This window comes from Accipiter gentilis, chromosome 10, assembly GCF_929443795.1.
Source record: "Accipiter gentilis chromosome 10, bAccGen1.1, whole genome shotgun sequence".
Lineage (NCBI taxonomy): Eukaryota > Metazoa > Chordata > Aves > Accipitriformes > Accipitridae > Astur > Astur gentilis.
This window is the reverse complement of record NC_064889.1, coordinates 6,304,329-6,325,505: the sequence shown is the minus strand read 5'-3', so window position 1 is coordinate 6,325,505 and position 21,177 is coordinate 6,304,329. Positions and strand designations below refer to the sequence as shown.

Genomic DNA, 21,177 nt, shown 5'->3' with positions numbered 1-21,177 from the left:
CAAAGTCTCATGGACTTCTGACAGGAACCAAGCACTGTTGTGGTTTTGCAGAAGATGTGTCAGATGACAGGTAGACAGGTAAAAAATATTCATTCATATAAAAATATTTGCTTATTTTCTTAGAATACATGTATAGCCAAAAGCAGATGTTTCCTCAGAACAAGTGTAAATCAGATCAGAAACAGGAAAACAGAGAGACTGACTCCACATGTTTATGAAGACTAAAATACAGCAATGGAAGCTGCTAGCAGAACTGTGTCTTCAGGTATTCCAAACACTGTATTGAGCCCAAGTAATTAACTGAAGGAAAAATGCAGCGTGCTTGGTATGCTGTCTTTGTAGTACGCCTATTCCTATTGGCCTATACCAGCCACTTCATCACTAGTCTCCTTTTTCACAGCAAGAAACACTGCAGGATTGGGCCACGTGGCTGTCTTAGGGAAGTGTTCATACATCAGGAGTGATGGACCGTGTCTGGAGGTAATGTTAGCACTTGTGCCCACTCTGATGTCTTACACAGCAGAGAACTGTCAGGTCTACACTGGAATCTGATGAAGAGGGCTTCAGAGGTTAGGGAGCAAAGATTGCGAATACAAGCAGTCCCTGAGGTGAACAGTGTGGTCCCACAATGAAGGTTGAGAAATTCCTCTCTTGCATGGAGGAGACACTTGTCATGGATGCTTCTAAGTAGTGTGTGGCTCCCATGATAGTTCTGAAAACGATTTCATCTGACTTCAAGGAACCATGTGCATCTGAGGGAGGAGACAAAAGCCTTTACCAGGGAATTTGAAGATGAGGGGAGACAGAATCACACGGGCACATAATACAAACTAAACTAAACGCTGTACAGCACAGAATCACTAGGACAGTGTGCTACTTGAGCTAACCCATGGCTGGATGGTAATTGGGGAATATGGTTCCTCTCAGTTATGCCTGAGAAACAGGCTTAATGGCTTTTTGTGGTTGTTCTGGCTTTCTTAGGTAACGCAGCTGGCAAGTTACTTTGAACCCTTGGTTTTAGCTGCAGTTGGTGTGGCATCCAAGACATTAGATCATCAGCAACAGATGACCGTGTTAGACCAGAGCAAGACGCTAGCAGAATCTGCCTTACAGATGCTGTACGCCGCCAAAGAAGGGGGAGGAAACCCCAAGGTACAGTTGCTCTGTGTAACTAAGGGATTGTTGGAGATGGGCAAGGGGAGAGAGAGGGCAGGTGGGGCAGAAGAAACAGCACCTACCTACTGCACAGTTCGGGGATACATTTGTGGTGTACATGCTGTTGACAGCTCTCCTGACAATTCTCGTCAGAGAGTAGAAACACTTGTTGAAGACAGGATTCCAGCCTGGCTCACAGCATCCTGACAAGGGATGCAAAGTCAGGGTCTGACAGCAAATATCTATGCACTACTACAGAAATCAACCGGTTAAAAGACAAGGCCTATAGGCTACATGGCCCAATGGGTGGCAGCCTGCTGGGCCTGATGCTTGTGGGGGACGCCCCATGCCACCTGGAAGAAAGGACAGTGCCTGCTTTCTGCCACTGAACTCCACGTGGAACCACGCACTATCCCACAAGCCACCTGACAGCATAAGGAGCATGCATGACCTCCCGGACCTCATGCCTTCACCCAGCGGGTGGCCAGCCATGCATGGTCCTGCCAATGCCATTCAAAAACTGCACAACTGGGTACATCCCCTGCCAGACATACACGTATGTTACAGCCTCCTCCAGTGGTACCGTGCCCATAGGGGTGCTCCTGTCGTTTTACGGCACGCTTCCCATGCCTTTCTCATGCTGTCACGCGCTGCTTCTTTTAGGGCTTGCCTTTCTCTGAGGGGTGCTGGTGTGCAACACTTTTTATACAGGCGATGTCATGCAACACTTCGATGCGCTTCCCACACCTCTATACTCAGGTGGTGTTGTGCGATGCTTTTTTCTCTGGTGCGCTTCGCACGCTTGTATTACACAGCCAGTGTCACAGGATGCTTTTTCTCTGGCGCATTTCCCACACCTTTCTCTGAGGCGTTTGCAAGCCCTGCTTGTTTTCACACCTGTTTTCTTTCTCTCTCTCTTTTTTTTTAAATTGTGTTTACTCTAGGGTTTGAGTTGTGTTTCTTTTCTTTTATGAGTTTTTCATGAATATCCAAGCGTTCTTTTGAAGTACATTTTTGATTGATGATAGAGAATTTTTTGGGTTTGGTATTTGGTTTTATTGACTGCTTTAGAAAAACGTGAAGTAATTCTTGAGGAGTGTTTTTTGTTACACTCTTTTTTGGTGATACTATATGATCGTGATATTTTTTTCTTCCTTTATATGGCAGGCATTTTCTCTTGTTGTTCATATGTCTACATGTGTCTTTTTGAACGTTTTCTTTTAGTGCAGCAGTAGACTGTTTCACTCTCTGGTGTTATTTTTGCCTTCCCTTATCTTTGTTGCTTCTATTATGTACAAGTCATTTTCATCATTATTTCCAGAAAAGGTCCTGTTGCTTTTCTAAGCAATTCCTATATGACATTGTGTTTTCTTGTCTAAGCAAGATTTCTTCTGTCAACATTGCTGTTAGATTTAGTTTCTCATCTTTGACTTGAAAGGGGATTTTCAGAGGCGTTATTGTAATGTCTTCGTTAATTATGCTTTTGACTCACATGCTGATTCGTGCACAGAATGCTCTCTGATGATCTCTTTCTCATTTTCTCTCTTCAAGGCATCCCATACTCACGATGCAATCACTGAGGCTGCTCAACTGATGAAAGAGGCTGTGGATGATATCATGGTTACCTTAAATGAAGCTGCAAGTGAAGTAGGCATGGTTGGAGGTATGGTGGACTCGATAGCAGAGGCAATGAGCAAGGTGAGCATAGAAATCCAGACCCCTTTTTTGTTTTGCACTTGAAAGCTGATCCACATTGTAGGGGGTTGGAAGAGCTGCTGCTGAATCACTTCAGTGGTGGTTGGTAACTGATGCTATGACAGGAAACCTGAAGATTCTTTGATTTGCAGATTGTGAAATCAAACTGATGTGGGTGATAGTGCTCGCGTCAACAACCTACATGGTTGTTGGTAGAATTACTACAAAATATTTTTATTCAGTGACATGCTGGTATTTAACTGTGATCTTAGGTCAACTGGCCTTTTATTTTTATTTCCTTTTCCTGCTTATCTTTTATGTTAGTCTCCTAAATGATCAGCAAGCCAATCTTGAAGCAAACTACTTTCAGAGAAGATGATGTCAAAGCCTGAAGTGTTCTGCTATGCTTTGTAATGTGTTCTACTGAAAATGTATAGTTGCAAAATGTAAATAAGTTCAATCCAAATAATTGTCTTTTCCTAGCTTAAGTTAAAGGTGTGCAGGATTGAAGCCCTTACCATGTAAAGGAATATTACATTATTTTCTTGCAGGAACATTTTGTTTCATAACTGTTGTACGTTCCTTTCTACATTAGCTGAGAACTACGGGTGGTTTGACCTTGCACTTGAGAACTCTGCACTGTAAATTCCCTGCATCTTCCATGCTCATAACATGGACTAAAATCTTTTCTGAGCTTCTCTGTACACCGTAATGCACTGTCTTCACTTGCATATTTTGAGAGAGAGATTATAAAAATGAATATATAATAGATTTTCATGGTGTAAAGCGTGCTCATTGGTTATGACCTCTTATTTCTGCTGTATTTTTCCCCTCTTTCTTGCAGCTGGATGAAGGTACACCTCCAGATCCCAAGGGAACATTTGTTGACTATCAGACCACTGTGGTGAAATATTCTAAAGCCATTGCTGTAACAGCACAGGAAATGGTAAGATATTTGGTTAGAACTAAGTACAAACTCTTCTGCTTACATAAGGAACATGGAATGATTTGCACAGTGTTGTGAAACTCTTTATAATGCTGATATTCAATAACCTTATCTCTGTAGGGGTAACGGAACAAGAGAAGTGATGATTTTGTCAATTTAACTCTTGGATTTTAGAGGCGCAATTGTATGGGTGGCCCTCTACAGGAGGAGTGCTCAATTGTGTTGTGGCTCTTCTCCACAGAAACTTATTTGGCTCACTTTCTATGAGAAGTAAAAGGAAAACATTTCACCCACATACTTTTTCATCAGTCTGTTTAATTGTCACTGAAATATCACCTTACATTTATTGATGACTTCAGGTTACCCTTTCACATTTACTGTTTCATTTAGCCTGTGAAATAACGTCAATGTTTTCAGACCCCCGTAATACTTATGAATGAATGCAGATCAACATCTCAAATTGTTCTTTGCTTGCATTTCTGTGATTCACCTGGGTTTAACAAAAGAAAAAAGGACACTAGTTGAATCGAGATTTGAACTCATGTTTCACAGTAATGCTTACCCATTATATGTACGCCTTTTGAAAAGTACTTCCATTGCTTGTTTGTTTTTGAGAGGCAAGGGAACTATTTATGTATGCTGCAGACAGGATTTTTACAAAGTTGATTGCTGTGGCAGTCAAGACAAGTTGATGATTCTGCTATCTACGACATTGCAGCTTATTGGCAAACAGTATAAATTTGTCTAAAACTAGTTCTGCCCCAAGGATGGAATTCCATGGCTTTTACTAACATAAATTGGAGACAGAAGAAATATCTCTGTTAAAAGGTAGGCTTTTTCTAAAGAGAGATTCAGCTATTTATACTGATGTTCTACCGAGGCATTCTGCATAGTCCTACCTATTTCTTCTTGGTCCTCTTCCCGTATCTTAGACACATTGCATTGGTCCTCAGATTTTTTTCTGTTTTCATACTCCCATGCCACACCAGCTGAGACTGATGTAAGCTAGCTCACCTTGGACAAAATAAGGTGGCTGCGACACACAAACCTGCTTCCTCACCCAGTCCAAGTAACTGTGTACCTGGCCCGTCACCCTGCCATGTCAAAGAGTGAATTACCAGGTCTAACTGCTGTTCTTTGATTACTCCGTATGTTCTGCGAGTGCCTGGTTACCATGACTCTAATAAAGCATGTTTGCTTGGGTTTCCTCATGGAATTCTTGCTGGAGGACAGGTCCCTTACATGGCAAGCAGTTTACCTGTTTCATCAGTGTGGCCAAACAAAAGAGTGTGCTTCTAAGCTGGAGTGTATTAACAAATTATTCTCATGCCTGTCATTTTTCTTTTTCTCTTGCCTGTGTTCTTTTTTCAGATGACTAAGTCGGTTACTAACCCGGAAGAGTTGGGAGGACTTGCATCACAAATGACCAATGACTATGGGCATTTGGCTCTCCAGGGCCGAATGGCTGCAGCTACAGCAGAACCAGAGGAGGTCTGCAGTTTTTAGACCTCTTTATTCTCTTTACACGGTGGCACCAACATGGGTATTCTTTTACTGTAGAGAATACAATAACTACAGAGTGAAGTGACAAGGGGTATTCACCTTGCTTGGTTGCAGCAACACGCATGCAGCCATTGCCAAATGTGACACATCCCTTGTATGATCAAACAGATAATAGGTTTCAAACTGTTGGGTAATGTGTTTTCTTTCAAATGTCTTTGCGATGATTCTAAAATGGATGCAGTGAATGTGTTTCCACTGCCTTTGCTTTGTTAGCCACTTCTGCATGCAAGCACTGTCTATACTATCTGTGCTGTCTGATAGGCAAACAGATGTGCTACCTCTGGCCCACTTACACGTGAAATGTGGGACAGGACAGCACATCTGTTCCCAGAAGAATTTCATTTAGCCTACTCTCGCTTGATTGAAACAGTGACGTGAACAGAGTCAATATTATAGGCATACTTGGGCTATACAGATGTGTCTCTCTTACGATCTACTTCTATTTTTGCTAAAAGAGACTTAAGACACAAACTATATGCAGCTGTACAAAAACTCTACTGAGTTTGTTTCCATTGGATGGAAAGGAACCGATGAGCATAGTGAAATTGTATGTCTTTTCAAAATGCTGTGAACTCTTAGAATATCAACAGTTATTTACGTTTTTGTGTTGTTAGTACTGTTTCTTTCTTGCGGTTTGTGGAGAGATATCTATTTTTGTCTTTGATATCAACCTTTCCCTCCTCTAAATATAGTCTCTATTCAGTATGCCTTCACAGGTTAGGGCAGAGCTGCACATAGTACTACAGAGTACGTATTTACTGGTAACACACCTCAGTTTTACCACTTCTCATGTGCATGGGTATATAACAATAAGAATTAGGATTTACTACAAAATGTTTTAGTGAACATTCAGAACTTCAAACCAGCTTCACTTCTGTTTCTTTTCAGCCATCCCATTGCTCTTGATACATGTGAATTGTCTACAGAACAAGTTCTCTCCTAGGAGTGCTATGAATTGGCAGATTTTTAACAGCACTCAGGGACTATGCAGAAGACATAACATTTTACTTCATAAGTGTGGCTTTTTATGCTACAAGCTTTGTTTTAAGAATTATCCAGTGAAAGAACAGAAACCTTTTGTCAAAACCTCAGTCCAGCTTCAGAAAAAAACAGCTTGTGATAATAGTGGACAATTTCATAGGCCAGGACAGAACCTCCTATATTACTTGGGGCTTTTGCTTACAGACAACTTACAAATACAAAGAAAACTCTTAATTATTTACTGTACAGCTTTCCTTTGATCTTATACATTTTGATGAATTGCAATTATATATATGCTTTCTTATCTTGTCTGTAAGCGATTTCAAGTATAACTTCCTGTCCTGAAAGTGAGATGCAGGCAACCAGTAGGAGCACAAGCATCTTTTGCTGACGGGACATCTTTCATACCTCAGAGCTGGAATACGATGCAGTAGAAGTGGGTTCCCCATGCAGTCTTACACGCCTCATGCTAACAGAGGAACATGGACTATTTGCCTCAGTCGCATTAACCTGTTAGAGTAGTTGCTGCATATTCTCTGAGCACAATTACAGAAATCCTTTCACTTCTCTCTTCTCATTGTGTGCTTCTGGTTATGGAGCACAATCTTTGTCAAGATGGGGTAAGGGGGTATCTCACTATCATCAGATGTATCAGATTATCTAGATAAAAGACCTTCAAAGAGTTTTTTACTTTGTAATTACTTTCCACAGCTGATAGACTACTTGAGCTTTTCACACTCAGTAGTTACGTGAAAAACGGCTTGCATTCGGCTTGATATTGTTAAATTGAATTACCGTTTCTGCATGTTACTTTCTGCCTGAAGTTGAAATAATTCCATTTGTGATTCTAATGGCTGTGATTCCTGCTTACTTATTAATCCAAATACACACCTCTATGCCTCAGTACATGCAGGTCTAAACAGAGATTGCACAGTTTATGCTGTAGGATTATTAATAAATCAGAAGCGGTGAGGGCAAGATTTTCCACATTTCAGTGCTCCGCATGTACATGGTCAGTTCTGGACAGTTGAGACTCAGTTTGTTTTCGAATCTTGCATAATCAGAGTCACATACTTTTTGACCCAGTTTCAGCAGTGCAGAGTAAATATGCACTTTTTACTTATTGTACATACCTGGAATACAGCTCATGTTGACGGTGCAGTTCTGGGAGATGAAGTAGTGTTATTCAAAGGTGGTGAAGTTGTGTGTGCTTGAATTATGTACACTTGACTTGGGTACATGCCTTATGCCTTCTCTTTCCTGGGGTCCAGTTCACTAGTGCTCCTGTTTCATCAGTAAGCCTTTCATAGGGTTGTGCTACATGAGTATATGGTATTACTTCTGTCCTTTTTTTCTGATCTCTGAAGAGTGTAGTGATGAGCGGAATATTGGTAACAAAGATTCACCAGAGTGACCATGTTTCCATTTGTGTTGACACAATGTACCAGCATGACATTTATTCATTCACTTTGCTCTTGCTTCCTTTTTCCCTGTACTTCCTTTACCATCTAGATAGGGTTCCAGATCAGGACTCGGGTGCAAGAACTTGGCCACGGCTGTATCTTTCTTGTACAAAAAGCTGGAGCTCTCCAGATTTGTCCTACAGACAGCTACACCAAAAGGGAGTTGATAGAATGTGCTCGTGCTGTCACGGAAAAGGTAAGACATCACTCTGTGCTGCCCCACGGTGTTTGTCTGCCGAGATTTCTCAGGGAGTAAACCAGTCAAATTGTTTGGGATCAGAAATTTATTTATTTTTTTTATATTTTCCATTATAGTACAATATTGGCTGAATTACACCAAGTTCTTACTTTTCTTTCAAGTGTTCAGTGCAGTTTATGTGCTGGAGTAGCACATGATTAGCCCTTGCTCATGTCTTGTAATAAAACTTCAGCCTCATACCAGAGGAAGACTGGTCCAAAACTAATCCCTAAGACATGAGATGGGGCTTGTGCCTTATGAGGTGCTCCCTTGGAAATACTAAGTCCATGTGGATGGCCACAGTTACTGAGATGAGGTTGGTCAATGATACATGATTTCATATAGCAACATCCTTCCCTTTTAAGACTGGACCAGGCTAATGCACTTAGAACTGCATCTTCAAATTGTCTGGGGCTTCTTGGTCTTCGGAAACATCCACTTCAAACAGATGGCCTGCGTAGCTCGGCTTTGCTGAACTTTTTTGACAGCCTTTCTCTCCTTTTGTTGGGTGCAAACATTGAGTCAGATGTCAGTTACTTTTAGATTTCACCAAACATCGCTTGTTCCGCCTGTGTTAGTGTGCTCTCAACTGTACAAATTTTCCACTGTGTCGTGCCCCAAGAGTGTCAGCAATTGCAAATTTAGGTAGGGGTAGATGGTATCTTGTAAGAAAAGTTAAATCTGATAAGGAGAGCAATAATGAATCACAGGGACAACCTGTTAGGGGACAACTTTGAATCTGAACAGAACCTCGGGAAGAACTGTACTGTTAGAAGTCAGTCCCCCATACATATCCCCAGATGTGGATCCTTTCTTGCAAAAGCAGAATTTAGGACCATATGATGGCATGAGAGCAGCATCCCAGCTGTGGAGCTTTGTAAGTACAATGTTAATTGGATTAAATGGAGATCTGTAGATATTTTTTTTTGTAGTGATCAAAAATGTTGCTACTTATAAAGCCATATATTATCTTTCTATAATTTTTTATAAATATAACATTATTTAGCATCTGGATTCACAGAGTCTATACTTCCTATTTCTCTGATGTTAAAGTTCATATCAGTGTACTGTACATGACTCCTGAGGTACTTAAGGCTGGTGTTTATCTGCACATGTTGGGCAAAAAGCAGTAGCTCTTGGTTCTGACATTTATTCTGGTGGAAGTTCACTATATTACCCCTGACTGTATTTCAAGGAAGTTTTAAGTTATGTGCTTCATCCTATGATGAACAGATTGCTTCATTCTGAAAAGTGGACTTCTTAGCTGAAGTTCCCTTTAATTTGAGACAATCTTTAGTCATCACAATGACTACTGCACGAAGAGAGCAAATAAGGGAAAGGGGAAGGAGAGCTTTATTAAAGTTTGCAAAGTGACACTGCAGAATGAATTTTCATTGTTGATTCCAGTCATGTTAAAGAGCTCCCTTAATGTCCCATAATGAGGCTTTCTTTTGATGACCGCCTTGTTGCTTTATGTTGTTTCCAGGTCTCCTTAGTTTTATCTGCCCTTCAAGCAGGAAACAAAGGCACGCAAGCCTGTATTACTGCAGCTAGTGCCGTGTCTGGAATAATTGCAGATCTAGACACCACTATCATGTTTGCTACTGCTGGAACACTTAATGCTGAGAACAATGAATCCTTTGCAGACCACAGGTCAGTGTAACTGAAAAAGATGGAGGAGCGCGTGCACAGGGGAACAGTGGAACTGGCAGAAGCGACTGGCATGTGGAGATGAATTTTTACCTTTCTAGATTCCCATGAATGAAATTGAATCAGGTAGTGAAGTGAGAAGAGAAATAGGACAATTGGGATATTGATAGCAGATGGGAAACTTCACTTTGGTTATTTCTGTGAGGAAACAATCTTAAAAAGTGGGATAACATCTGCCGAGTGCACTTCCAACAGAAGACTGCAACTGTAGCACTATTTTGGCTTTTTCTGGTTTTATTCAAGCTGTCTTATTGCATAGACTACCATGTGCTGCTACTCCAGTAATGAAAATTAGCTGTCTGTGACATTGAAGAGGAATCTTCTATATACTTTTTTCTAACAGCTGTTCCTGACTGTCTGGCTGTTTGTCTTGCTAAATCATGCTTATGGTTAATGCTGCTGTGGACAGCAGTGATGGAAACAGCACAGCTATGCCATGCATCTTCCCCTTTGGCAGAGATAAGCCCATTTTCCCTTCAAGTAGCATCTGCCACAAAATAATTCCACTGCATTTTTCATCATGTTAAGAGATGCACAGCATCTGACTGTTACTTCCTTTGCAGTAAAACCCAGGGCTTCACAGCCAAGACACTGACTTACTGCTTCGCAGCCTAGTTGGCCTACGCAACAATTGCATGGCCAGCATTTATTTCCCACCTTGCCAGTTGCTCAAGAAAGAGGAAAGATGCAATGGTGTGTAAGTTGCTGCCATTCTGCAGACTGAAAGTCAGGGATTTTCATACAGGTGTCATTAACATAATATGTTAGCCTAGAAATTAATATGGTTCTAGTTCTCAGTTAACTTGATTCATTTGTGAAATGCATACTCCTTTTACCCAAATTTTGCTTTGGATTTGTTGTCCTGACATGCCAGAACACATATATGGGGGGGGGGGAGGGGGGGGTGCGGACGGACGGGATGGGACGGAACACTGACTAGGTGACATTCTCTGTTCCTTTTCCCATTCTTGCTACTGCCTTCCTCACAAATAATTATTTTAGTTTCCTTACAATATGCTGATTAAGATGGAGGTCTGACAGCTGTTACTTTCCTCATACCATGGCCAGATTTTGTTTCAGTGTTAAAATGCAACGCTCTCTTCTGCTACTGGCCTACCTCATTTCTTTCCAAGTTGGGGTCATTTTAATGAACTGCCTTGTATCTAACCCAAAATATAATGCTGCTGTTTTAATAGTCACCTTGTCTTCCCTCCCCCCACCCCACCCCTGTACTTTGTAACCTGATCTGTTTTAATATTATCATGAGTGGTCACTGGCATGATGACTTACATCGGCTCTTTTATGTAGCTGTTAGTCACCATAACATTGAAAAACACGTTTTTTTCCTCTTCTCCTTTTCCACTTCCTTCCCTACTTCCTCTTTTTTTGCTACAGAGAAAATATCCTGAAAACAGCAAAAGCTTTAGTTGAAGATACAAAATTGTTGGTTTCTGGTGCTGCCTCAAGTCAGGACAAACTGGCCCAAGCAGCTCAGTCGTCAGCTAACACGATCACTCAACTTGCTGAGGTAGTAAAATTGGGAGCAGCTAGCTTGGGATCCGATGATCCTGAAACACAGGTGAGAAGTTTTAAGATTTTTCTGATACTCTTAAAGAGACCAGAGACAGTTTTCAATTGATAAGACTTTGTGGGACTTCTGCTTTTAAGCAACACAATAGGGTTCATCTCTTGTGGGACTTTCCTGGGTTTACTCTGGCATCACTCCTTTTTTAGAACACAATCAAGAGGTTAAAGCATTGAGTGGAACTAGACAGGCCTTTGTATAACATTTTATGCTCTTATTTCGTGAGTGTGTTCAAGCAGGGATGCTTTTGGCAAAGTATTTGTCTCATTTTTACTAAGTTGAGATTGGACCCCTGACTCATGCCATTTTTGTTTTAAAGAGCTTGCACGACTTTAAAGCTACTTACCCAGCTTACAACTGGGTGTGCACTATGTGTTACTTGTGTAGGCTAACAAGCTCTTGCCATTCTCTAGCTAGATCTCAGTTGGTTTTCATTTAAGTCACTAACTTCAGCCTTCAGTGTAGATTATCTCAAACATTTCTTCAGTTGTTTGTTTGGAGCTTTGTGAAATGGAGGTTGGCAAATATATTGCAGATGTGCCTGTGGTGGTACCAAATTAGTTTGAAAAAGCCTGCTCATTTGCAGAATGCTTCAAAAGGGATGTGTGATCTGTTTTGCTTGACCTGTATGATGGACTAAACTTGCAAGATGTTCCTCTCTAGGAAAATACTGCTGGAAGTGCTTTTTTTTTCCCTGCCCCTTTTCTTTCTCCTTCCCCCCCTTTTCCTCCTTTTTCTTTTCTCTCTCTCACACACACCTCTCTCTCTATCTCTCCCCCCCACCCCGGTCCTCCCACTTTCTTTTTTTGTTCTTTAACAGCAGGATTTCCATAAACTAGCAACATTTGCAAAACATTTATCACACGTAGTTTTTCTCTATATGTCAAAAGCCAAGAATACAATACTTAGAATAAAAGTTATTGTGCACAAGTAATTATTTGGAGCAATTTTATATTTCCAGTTTGAAATTGTAGATGCATCATGTCCTAAATGGAGCACTTGTAATAGCTTTAGCACACAATACTGTCACAACATTTTTCCATAGCAGCAACACTTAATTTACCTGGTGCGATAGAGTTTCAGATGTCTTACAGTGCAAGTTGCCACACACTGTAGGCAGTTGGACAACAGAGAACCCCATTAGTCTGTCCACTGTCTCGGGTTCTTTTCTTATTTCCATGGTCAAAGAGCTTCTGAGCTACCAAAAGGTAAATAAACTTTTCAGGAAAAGCAAAGACTTCATTTCTATGTAAATTACAGTGAACTGCAAACATGAAGGAATGAGGTTGTTTTCTTGATATTTATAATGCTACAGAAATGCAGTTATTGAGGAGATTGTTCCACATCTTTCTTTTTTTTTTTTTCGTTTCCCCGAGCTTTCTCATTTTTCATGCATCTTTCAACATTTTCTTTAAAATGAACTCTTCTGAATTCCAGCAAAATACTTAAAACATCTGATTTTCTACTAGTGCAAAGGACAAAGGACAAGGATTTGGAGGAGAGAGTTATTCCAATACTACCCTAAAATAGTTAATAAGCCTGTTGTAGTGTCTGTATTTTGTCTAGGACTTCTGTCTTTGAGGTTGGGTTTAGGAGACTATATCTCCAGATTTTACTTTTCCTGACTTCAAGCCAAGTTATTCAGCATTTAATTCTGTATAGCTTCTTACAGAGGTTCAACTTCCTTTTCCCTGAAAGAATGTCTCCATCTAACACCCAGCCATAGCAAGTACATTTGATCTTTCAGTAAGTGATTTCAGAATTGGTACATAACTGTAGCATTAGACTGTAAGCTTATGATCAATATGTCTCCTTGCTCTTGTCCTGCTTCCACCCAAAGGGTGAAGAACATGGAGAAAAGTAAACCTCCCCTTAAGGGAAGCTCAGAGGAAGGAAATCCTACCTGCAATCAGCATTTCAATTTCTTCACAGGAAATAGTTGCTTTTATGGATTCTGACCAGTTATATGAAATACTGTAGCTATCAACACAGCTTTTCCTTTTCTAGAATATTGTGTGTTTTACTGGCGTAGAGGGAGGGTGGTACTATTTGTGTACCAGTAGTAGATTATTTTATTAATTTTTTTTAGCTATTTACGCCCTCATGCAAGCTACTGTTTCTTGCCTGACGCTTACAGCTATTTCTCATTCCTATAGGTTGTCCTGATCAATGCTATCAAGGATGTTGCAAAGGCCCTTTCTGATCTCATTGGTGCTACCAAAGGAGCTGCTAGCAAACCAGCAGACGATCCATCCATGTACCAGCTGAAAGGTGCTGCCAAGGTAAAACCTTATTCTTACTTTTTATTTGAAAGTATCTGTGCAATCACGCTTGATAGACATGTGAAGCTTGGTTTTCAGCAATTTCTGATTGCCTGAAATCTCATCTCTTCCTTTGTTTCATTATCATCCTGGGATGATACAGAAAAACAAGACACTATCAAGTTTCCATGAAGCTATCAGTTTTTGTAGGCTGTCAGATGATTTTTGCGTTTTTATGAAAGAACTGTAATTTTTCTGAAGAGAAACCTCTTTCTTTTGCAAGCCTGTATCGGAGGGTAGGTTCTTCTTTAAGAATACTACAGAGTATAGTTTATCCAGCGTAAAATGGTACCTGAATACTTACATTCTAAACAATGACATGCTCAGGATAAGCATGCGGCCTCCTTATTTAGCCCTTGCATCTAGGGGAAGGGGGGGGAGAAGGGGAGGAAAGGAAGGGAAAAAAACCCCTCCAATAACTCTACAGTAGGATATTGTGCATTTCTGATCCCTCCCTCCTAGATCTTTCCAGGAAGTACATAGGTACCAAAGCTCAAAACTCACACAGATTACGCTATACCTGTGATATCTTTGTGCTCTATTTTCTCTGCACCTGAGATGTATTATGACATTTGCCTCACAAAGACCTTATGGCTTTGTGTCTACAAAATATTTCCAGATGTGGAGATTTAGGTGATATTACTTCTGCTTTCACATTATGAGAGTGTCATGGTAGCTTCTTGCTTGGCTGGAAGCTCTTCTCACTCTCATGTCTGTTGCTTACCTGTAAGACCTGTGCCTCTCTTCCTTTCAGAGCATATGATAACAGTATACTGTTGAGGCACTACTAGAAAATGACCCATCTAGTCAAGAAAAGTGGCTTCTTGGCTATTCCTGCTGTGAAGAGCTCTCTGTGTTTTAAGTCATAATTGTCAAGAAGCTGGCCTTTCTGTCTCTACGTTTTTCATTGTAGTTGTCATTTGTATCTCAACATACTGGGGTATAGGAAAGGTGTAGTTATTATAGTGACAATTACATTATTCTGCATCAGCACTATTGGGTTTCTAACAGGAACAGTAACACTGATTCTATATCTGCATTTGGGCTTGAGGCTGGTGTTTGGCTGCTTGCCTACCTGGGGTTTTATCTGATTGCGGAGAATCCATTGGTTAAATTTCAAAAAGAAATACCTCAATTCACATCTCTTCCAACTTGCAGTGTAACATGTGCCAGAAGAAAAGACACTAACATAATCTGTGTAAGAGACCTCACCTAGAAACGTTGTGAATTTTCCAATTTTTGTACAATTTTTGCCAGAACGCTCACACTTAAGATAATATCACTGTGCAGTTAGTTGTGCTACATTTCTGCAGCTTACAGGGAGCTTTCAGAAACTGGTCAACAGGACAGCTGGTATTTAGTCTCATAACAAGACAGTTCATGAAGCTTCTTAGGCTCCATTAGAAGTAGTAATGCTCCCTAGCTTAATGTGCCTTGCTGCATACCCTGCTGTCTCTGAAAAATGGGAGGAAGGAATCACGTATTTTTGTCTTCACCTCTCTCTTCTTCAGGTGATGGTAACAAATGTCACATCACTTTTGAAGACTGTAAAAGCAGTAGAAGATGAAGCTACTCGAGGGACAAGAGCTCTTGAGGCCACAATTGAATACATCAAACAGGAACTCACGGTACAGAACAAAATAGCCATATGTGGCAGTTTTCTGAAAGTATGCTCTTGCACTCAAACCAGCCTGCCCAGGCACTCCTCCTCAAGCTATGCTTTGCTGCCTTGCAGTGCATTGGGTGCAATTTGGTTCTCCACCTGTTGCAAATCATCTCTGAAAGTACAATTATAATGCCACTTCAGCCTATGTACTTTCAGATGTTATCAGTCTCCACTTTGAGATTTGAGATGCTACCATCATGCACAAATCTGGAAGCAACTGCTGCTTTGTTCTTTAGACGTTAAGCTTTCACTACAGATATTCTTTTGAGTCCAATGCTGTTCACTTTTTTTGATCGTGGCTTTGGTAATGTCTCCTCAGCATCATAGCCATATTGCACCTGCAGTTTAATCTTGTTTCTATTTTTCCTTTATTATGAAATGATACTACCAGTGATACATAGTCTGCTCTCTGATATTCTATCTGAGCAGGAATTAACAATAGCATGGAATTCTCTCCCAAATTAGGTGTTAGACCATGACAATTGTTTTCCTTCCTCTTTAAGATCTAAAAGTATAGCCTCCAGCTGCAGATTTCAGCAGTTTTTTTTCCTAGTACACTACTCAGTGACATAAATTAATACCTCCATATTTGTGAAGAAGCCTGATTTTTTTTCCTTCCTTTACTTACAAGCCATTTTTATAAAAAACCTATAGACATACTCTTCAGCAGAAAATACTTTGTTGTAGAGTCTGTGGATTAGCAATTCTCTATGCTGTAACTGCACTGGCACAGTGCAGAGCCTTATCAAGTGCTCTCCATAAAACATCTGTTTTTCATTGTGTGAGCAATGCTGTTGTAATGAAGAAATAACTCTTGTATATTTTAATTTATTTATTTTTTTAAATCTGTATATAGTTGTTGGGAATTCATACAGAGTCTGCAGTGGTAAAAACTGCTTCAGTACCTGATCAGGAAACTTCTGTAGAATATCTAGTGCACATTACTGTTGTGTATCCTCATGAAGACCTGACTAAGTTATATTCCTTCCCATAACTCTGATCTAAAACATGTCCAGATCTGTCATTGAAAGACTGTGCATTATCACATGTGCTTTCTCAGTCTGGTTGGTATCTCTTTGAAATGTTCCTCCTCTTCCTTTTCCTTTTGTCAGCATTGCTAAGGAATGGGTCTGTGGTGGTGGTGGCCTCATCTCTTTAATGAGGAGAAAAGTGGAGTACTAGGAGAGAGTTGAGAGAGGAACTGAGGATGGGACGTATGTGCTCAAGAAAAAGCATCAAGATTGACTTGGAACTCCAGGGACTGAATCTAAGCCACGTTGAGGGATGCCCTTCACATACTTAACTAGACTTTTTTTTTTTTTTAACATCCCTTTCATTTCTGAAGAGAGAAAGTGAAAAACTGATGAACTGGGAGCATGGGATAGACCAGGCTCACTTTTGTCCAGGCATTTGCGTTCTGTAACCACTAGCCTGCTTAGGCTGCAATGTGTGTATTCAAGAAATCTCTCCTGATTAATTGTGCACTCTGAATTGCCCCTGCACAGTAAAAGACTGGCAAGCAAATACAGACTAAAGCTTGGGAAAAGGAAATACAGGATGAAAGTAAGGTTACCCAGCTCTTGTTACATACATCTTACCGCAGTTCATGTATTCCAGTATTCATGAGAGTAATGTGTACTGTCCAATAATTTGAACTATTTTCACACAATTCAACCAGCAAAATTATATCTTTAGGCTCCTAAGGGAGACTAAGTATAGCATAAGAGACAATGCTCCACCTCTGTTTTTTTAAGAGCTATTTGAATATTTTAGTGATGTTCTCCTGCTGTCCTGCACTGTGCTATCAACAAGGGCTTGGTAGGGCCCAGCCTCTGCAGCGGAAGGATCTCATGTGAGTAGACCAGCCTAAGCAGCAGTCAGATGAAAAAAGAATATAATTACAGGAATAGTAATTCATTTGATCCTGTAACGCTCTGAACAGCTGTCTGTTAACAAACTGTCATCCAGGTAGTTAAATGGCAGGCAAGATGAATGGGTTAATGTTTTGTTGTATGCTTCCCTCAGCTTATTGTTTCTTTCTGCTGTCTGTAGGTGAGCAGGCTTATCAGGACCAGGCTCATGACAAGCAAGAATGATATTCAAGTACTTGGAATATGTTTCTCATTTCCTGCTGTTCAAAGGCAGCTTCCAGTTGCTGTCTCTTTCTCATGGTTGTTCTGCTTTGACTTGAATGGTATCAGGCTTTCCTTCTGCTTTCGCTTTTAGGTGTTTCAGTCAAGCGAGGTTCCAGAAAAGACATCATCACCTGAAGAATCAATCCGGATGACGAAAGGAATCACCATGGCAACTGCCAAAGCTGTTGCAGCTGGGAACTCATGCAGACAGGAGGATGTGATTGCTACAGCAAATCTGAGCCGCAAAGCAGTAGCTGACATGCTAACAGCTTGTAAGGTAAAGATTCACTTCCTTGCCTAAGACTAATTTTTTTTTTTTTTGGGGGGTGTGTGTGTGTTCCTCTAAATCCCTTGAATGCTGTTCAGTTTCTTTATATTAATGCTCTACTTTTCAGATGAGAAAGTTAATGGCTGTGATAATTTTAAGGGAACATCTCTCTCAAAAAGGATTTTCTGTGCTATGCACAAAAAAAAAGAAACAGCACTAATATTGACTATTTTCTTTTTGTGAAAATGAGAAGTTTTATTTGACCAGAAATTTCCAGTTTTCAGTTTCCTATTAAATTGGAAGACAAACAATCTGTGCAAGTAGTAGAATATATGAATAATCCTATGGTCACAAATATGATTTCAGTATTTCTAGGAAGAGTGAAAGGAATGGTGAAGGGAATCACTCGGGTCTATTTTTAGTAGTCCTTTCCACCCCTAACCAAATCTGTTGGTTTGCTCAATTTCTTCTGCGCTTTTCAAAAATGTGTTTTGCCTTTGCACTAATAATATTGGTACCCTGTTTTCTACAGTTGCTTGCGCTAGACAACTTTCAAAAACTGACCTGCAAAACTGGGGGGAAAGTATCTGTCATATAAATAAATGGCTATTAAGCCATTTGGCATTGTTCTGGTGATAAAAAAGATTTAGGCATAAATTAAAAAAAAAAAGGCATTATAAAGATCTCATTCCTTTTGGTCTTCAGTAGTAACACAAAGTGCCTTTGCCTGTAAATTATATTTATTTACTTTTGCCTTTACATATGTGGAAGATGACAGTAAAATAACAGTGCTCTCTGTGAGGTGTCTGATTTTTAGTATTTGGTCAAATCCTAACTGCCTACATCAGTCCCAGATTAATTTTAGCCTAATACTGCCCAGGTAGAAGGGTTAATTTTGTTTTTAAAATAATCCTCATACAAAAGTGCAAGTTCTAATATAACATAGAACTGGATTTATACAAAACCATTGAATGAAACTTCTTATTTTGACTTAGTTTTCTGATGGGATTTTCAGTGTCTGACAGTTCTTGCACTTCGCATGCTTCAAATTTTGATTCTGTCTTCTCCACTTCATAAACCCAAAAGGTCAACAAAGCAAAGCAGCTCTAATTTGCATAGGAAAATTAAACAACTGTGCTCCTTACATGGGAACTACTGTAGCCTAATATGTCCTAGGTACAAGTCAGTTAATTGAAACTTCTAAGGGAGTGCAACATTCTGACAAATCAATTCAGGCACAAATTCAGATGCTGAGATGCACTAAACATCCTTTGTCATTTGGAAGTAGCTAGTGCAGATACATTTTAGTTTCGATCTCTTCAGGCAGCAAATTCTCAGGAACAGAATCCTGTTTCCAAAAATGTTATAAACACACTCACATACACAATATACAGCCCAATACATAATTTTGAACATTTAATTATGAACATTCATCTTTTTATATTTGCTCCCAGTTAATTTAATGGTTTAGGAGTTCATGCCTTGCAAGCGGCCAATAGGATGAAACTTCCTGCAAACTGAATAATGGAGGTCTGGGATGCTGGAAAAGCATTCATGATCTCCCAGGGAATTACCTTCACAAAGCAAGCAATCTACAGAAGGAAAATGGCTGGCAATCATTTTACTTACCTGTAATGGTACAGTGACAAGGAGTAAGATCTAGTTTTATCTTATCTACCTTTCCTAAAATCAAGAGCGGTTGTTGAGCAAACAGGAATAAAAGCCTCCAGGTATACTATGTCATTTAACAAATCTTTTAAATACACAGTTTGTACCAGACTTTATTTAGAAAACCCTGTTTCTACAAATTTTGCTCAGAGACTTAGAAATCTTATGCCATTAATTTCTACAAATTGATTATTGTACATAGCATTTCCATGATAAGCCCCATCCCTTGAATTTTATCGGTAGGATCTAGCAATCTTAGCCTCACTATGCTGTAAAAGCTGTGCAATGCCTTGCAACTTGGTTTTTGTGACATTTGACAAATACTGGAGGGGTTTCCGGTGTGATTAAGCTAGTCTGTACACTAAGCACTGACAAATAATCAGATTTTGATGTCCTTTGGACTAAGACAAAAGTGCGTGTATATGAGCTGTGGTAGAATTGCATACAATATATCTCAGATTTCCCTGGTGCTGGGAATTTAAGTTCTATTTCATTGCCAGCTGCCTAAGGCAAGTAGTATAAGGGATTTGACTTATTAGAGTTATATATATGCTTATGCTTGTTCTGCTGTACATGAATTTACAGTGCTCATTACTAATTCTATACTCTATAAGTAGATGCCATTTCAAAAGACAATGAGGTTGATTACTGTGGGATATAATGAACAAAGACAACTCTCATTAAAGTCAGTGGAAACACTGTAATTACATTTACTGAAGGTTGGAGCAGGCCCTAAGATAATAACAATTTCTGTCTTTATTACCTATTTGTATAAAATAATGACTATGCAGTAAGTAACCTGTGCATAATATCACTATTTTTAATGATTGCTGTTGAAAAGTAAACAGGTATGAAAGGTCCATCAAAAGCATAGAAAATAATTGAAACGAGTAATGACTTAGATCGTTACATAGCCAGTAGGTTGATGGAAATGATTATTCACCTTTTCTCAGCACTCGTGAGACTGCATCTAGAATACTGTGTCCAATTTTGGGCTCCCCAAAAGGGGTACTGATGAAACTGGAGCAAGCTCAGCAGAGCCCGCCCAGGCGGTTGGGGCTGGAGCGCCGGCCCTGCGAGGAGATGCTGAAGAACTCCTTGTTCAGCCTGGAGAAGAGATGACTTTGAGGGGACCTCACAGCAGCCCTCTAAACCCTACCGGGAGATTGCTGAGAGGAGACAGTCTTGGGCTATTTACCCAAGGTGCACAGCAGGAGAACAAAACACAATGGTCCAAAAATGAATCATAGGAACTTCCAATTATTCCACTGTGGGGATAATAAGGCATTGAGACAGGGGCCTAAAGAGGATATGAAATCTCCGTCTTTGGAAGTTTTCAAAGACCTAAGTGATCTGGTCTGAATTTAATGTTGACCCAGCCTTAGGCAGGAGGTTGGACTATGTGAATTCTCCCGGTTCCTTCAAACAGCACTGACTTTTTGACGCCGACTATCTTAGTACATTTTAGTTCCACAAGTTATTCATCAGTGCTGACAGGCTAGAAGTTGGAATACTACAGTCAAGTAGCGCTTGCTGCTTTACTGTCTTGAAAGCACGTGAAGAGAAAAGGAGGTCTGATAGTGAAAAGAAGCCTCAGCATGAGGAAATAAATGTGTGTTCTGCTTCTTCGGACACGTTTCAGTTTGAGATGCTTTAGTAGGCTTTCTGTGCAAGTCTGGAAAACTAAACATTTCTGTTGTGAGTTCTAACTGGTGTAGTGAGATGTCTGTTGGGATGTCTCTGAGCTACAAAAATGTCTTCCTAAAATGACTTTATCACCTCT

At 40.1% G+C, this 21,177-nt stretch overlaps 1 protein-coding gene across 3 annotated transcripts in view; it reads left to right on the top strand.

The window, feature by feature from the left end:
* Window positions 1-21,177, top strand: part of TLN2 (talin 2) — a 202,163-nt gene that overhangs the window by 153,915 nt on the left and 27,071 nt on the right. For all 3 annotated transcript variants that reach the window (XM_049812946.1, XM_049812945.1, XM_049812947.1), the window contains exons 41-50: window positions 982-1,152; window positions 2,707-2,853; window positions 3,695-3,796; window positions 5,168-5,287; window positions 7,853-7,999; window positions 9,528-9,694; window positions 11,147-11,330; window positions 13,493-13,618; window positions 15,169-15,285; window positions 17,550-17,735. In XM_049812946.1, coding sequence (XP_049668903.1) covers window positions 982-1,152; window positions 2,707-2,853; window positions 3,695-3,796; window positions 5,168-5,287; window positions 7,853-7,999; window positions 9,528-9,694; window positions 11,147-11,330; window positions 13,493-13,618; window positions 15,169-15,285; window positions 17,550-17,735 — 1,467 coding nt within the window. The remainder of the gene's footprint in view (window positions 1-981; window positions 1,153-2,706; window positions 2,854-3,694; window positions 3,797-5,167; window positions 5,288-7,852; window positions 8,000-9,527; window positions 9,695-11,146; window positions 11,331-13,492; window positions 13,619-15,168; window positions 15,286-17,549; window positions 17,736-21,177) is intronic.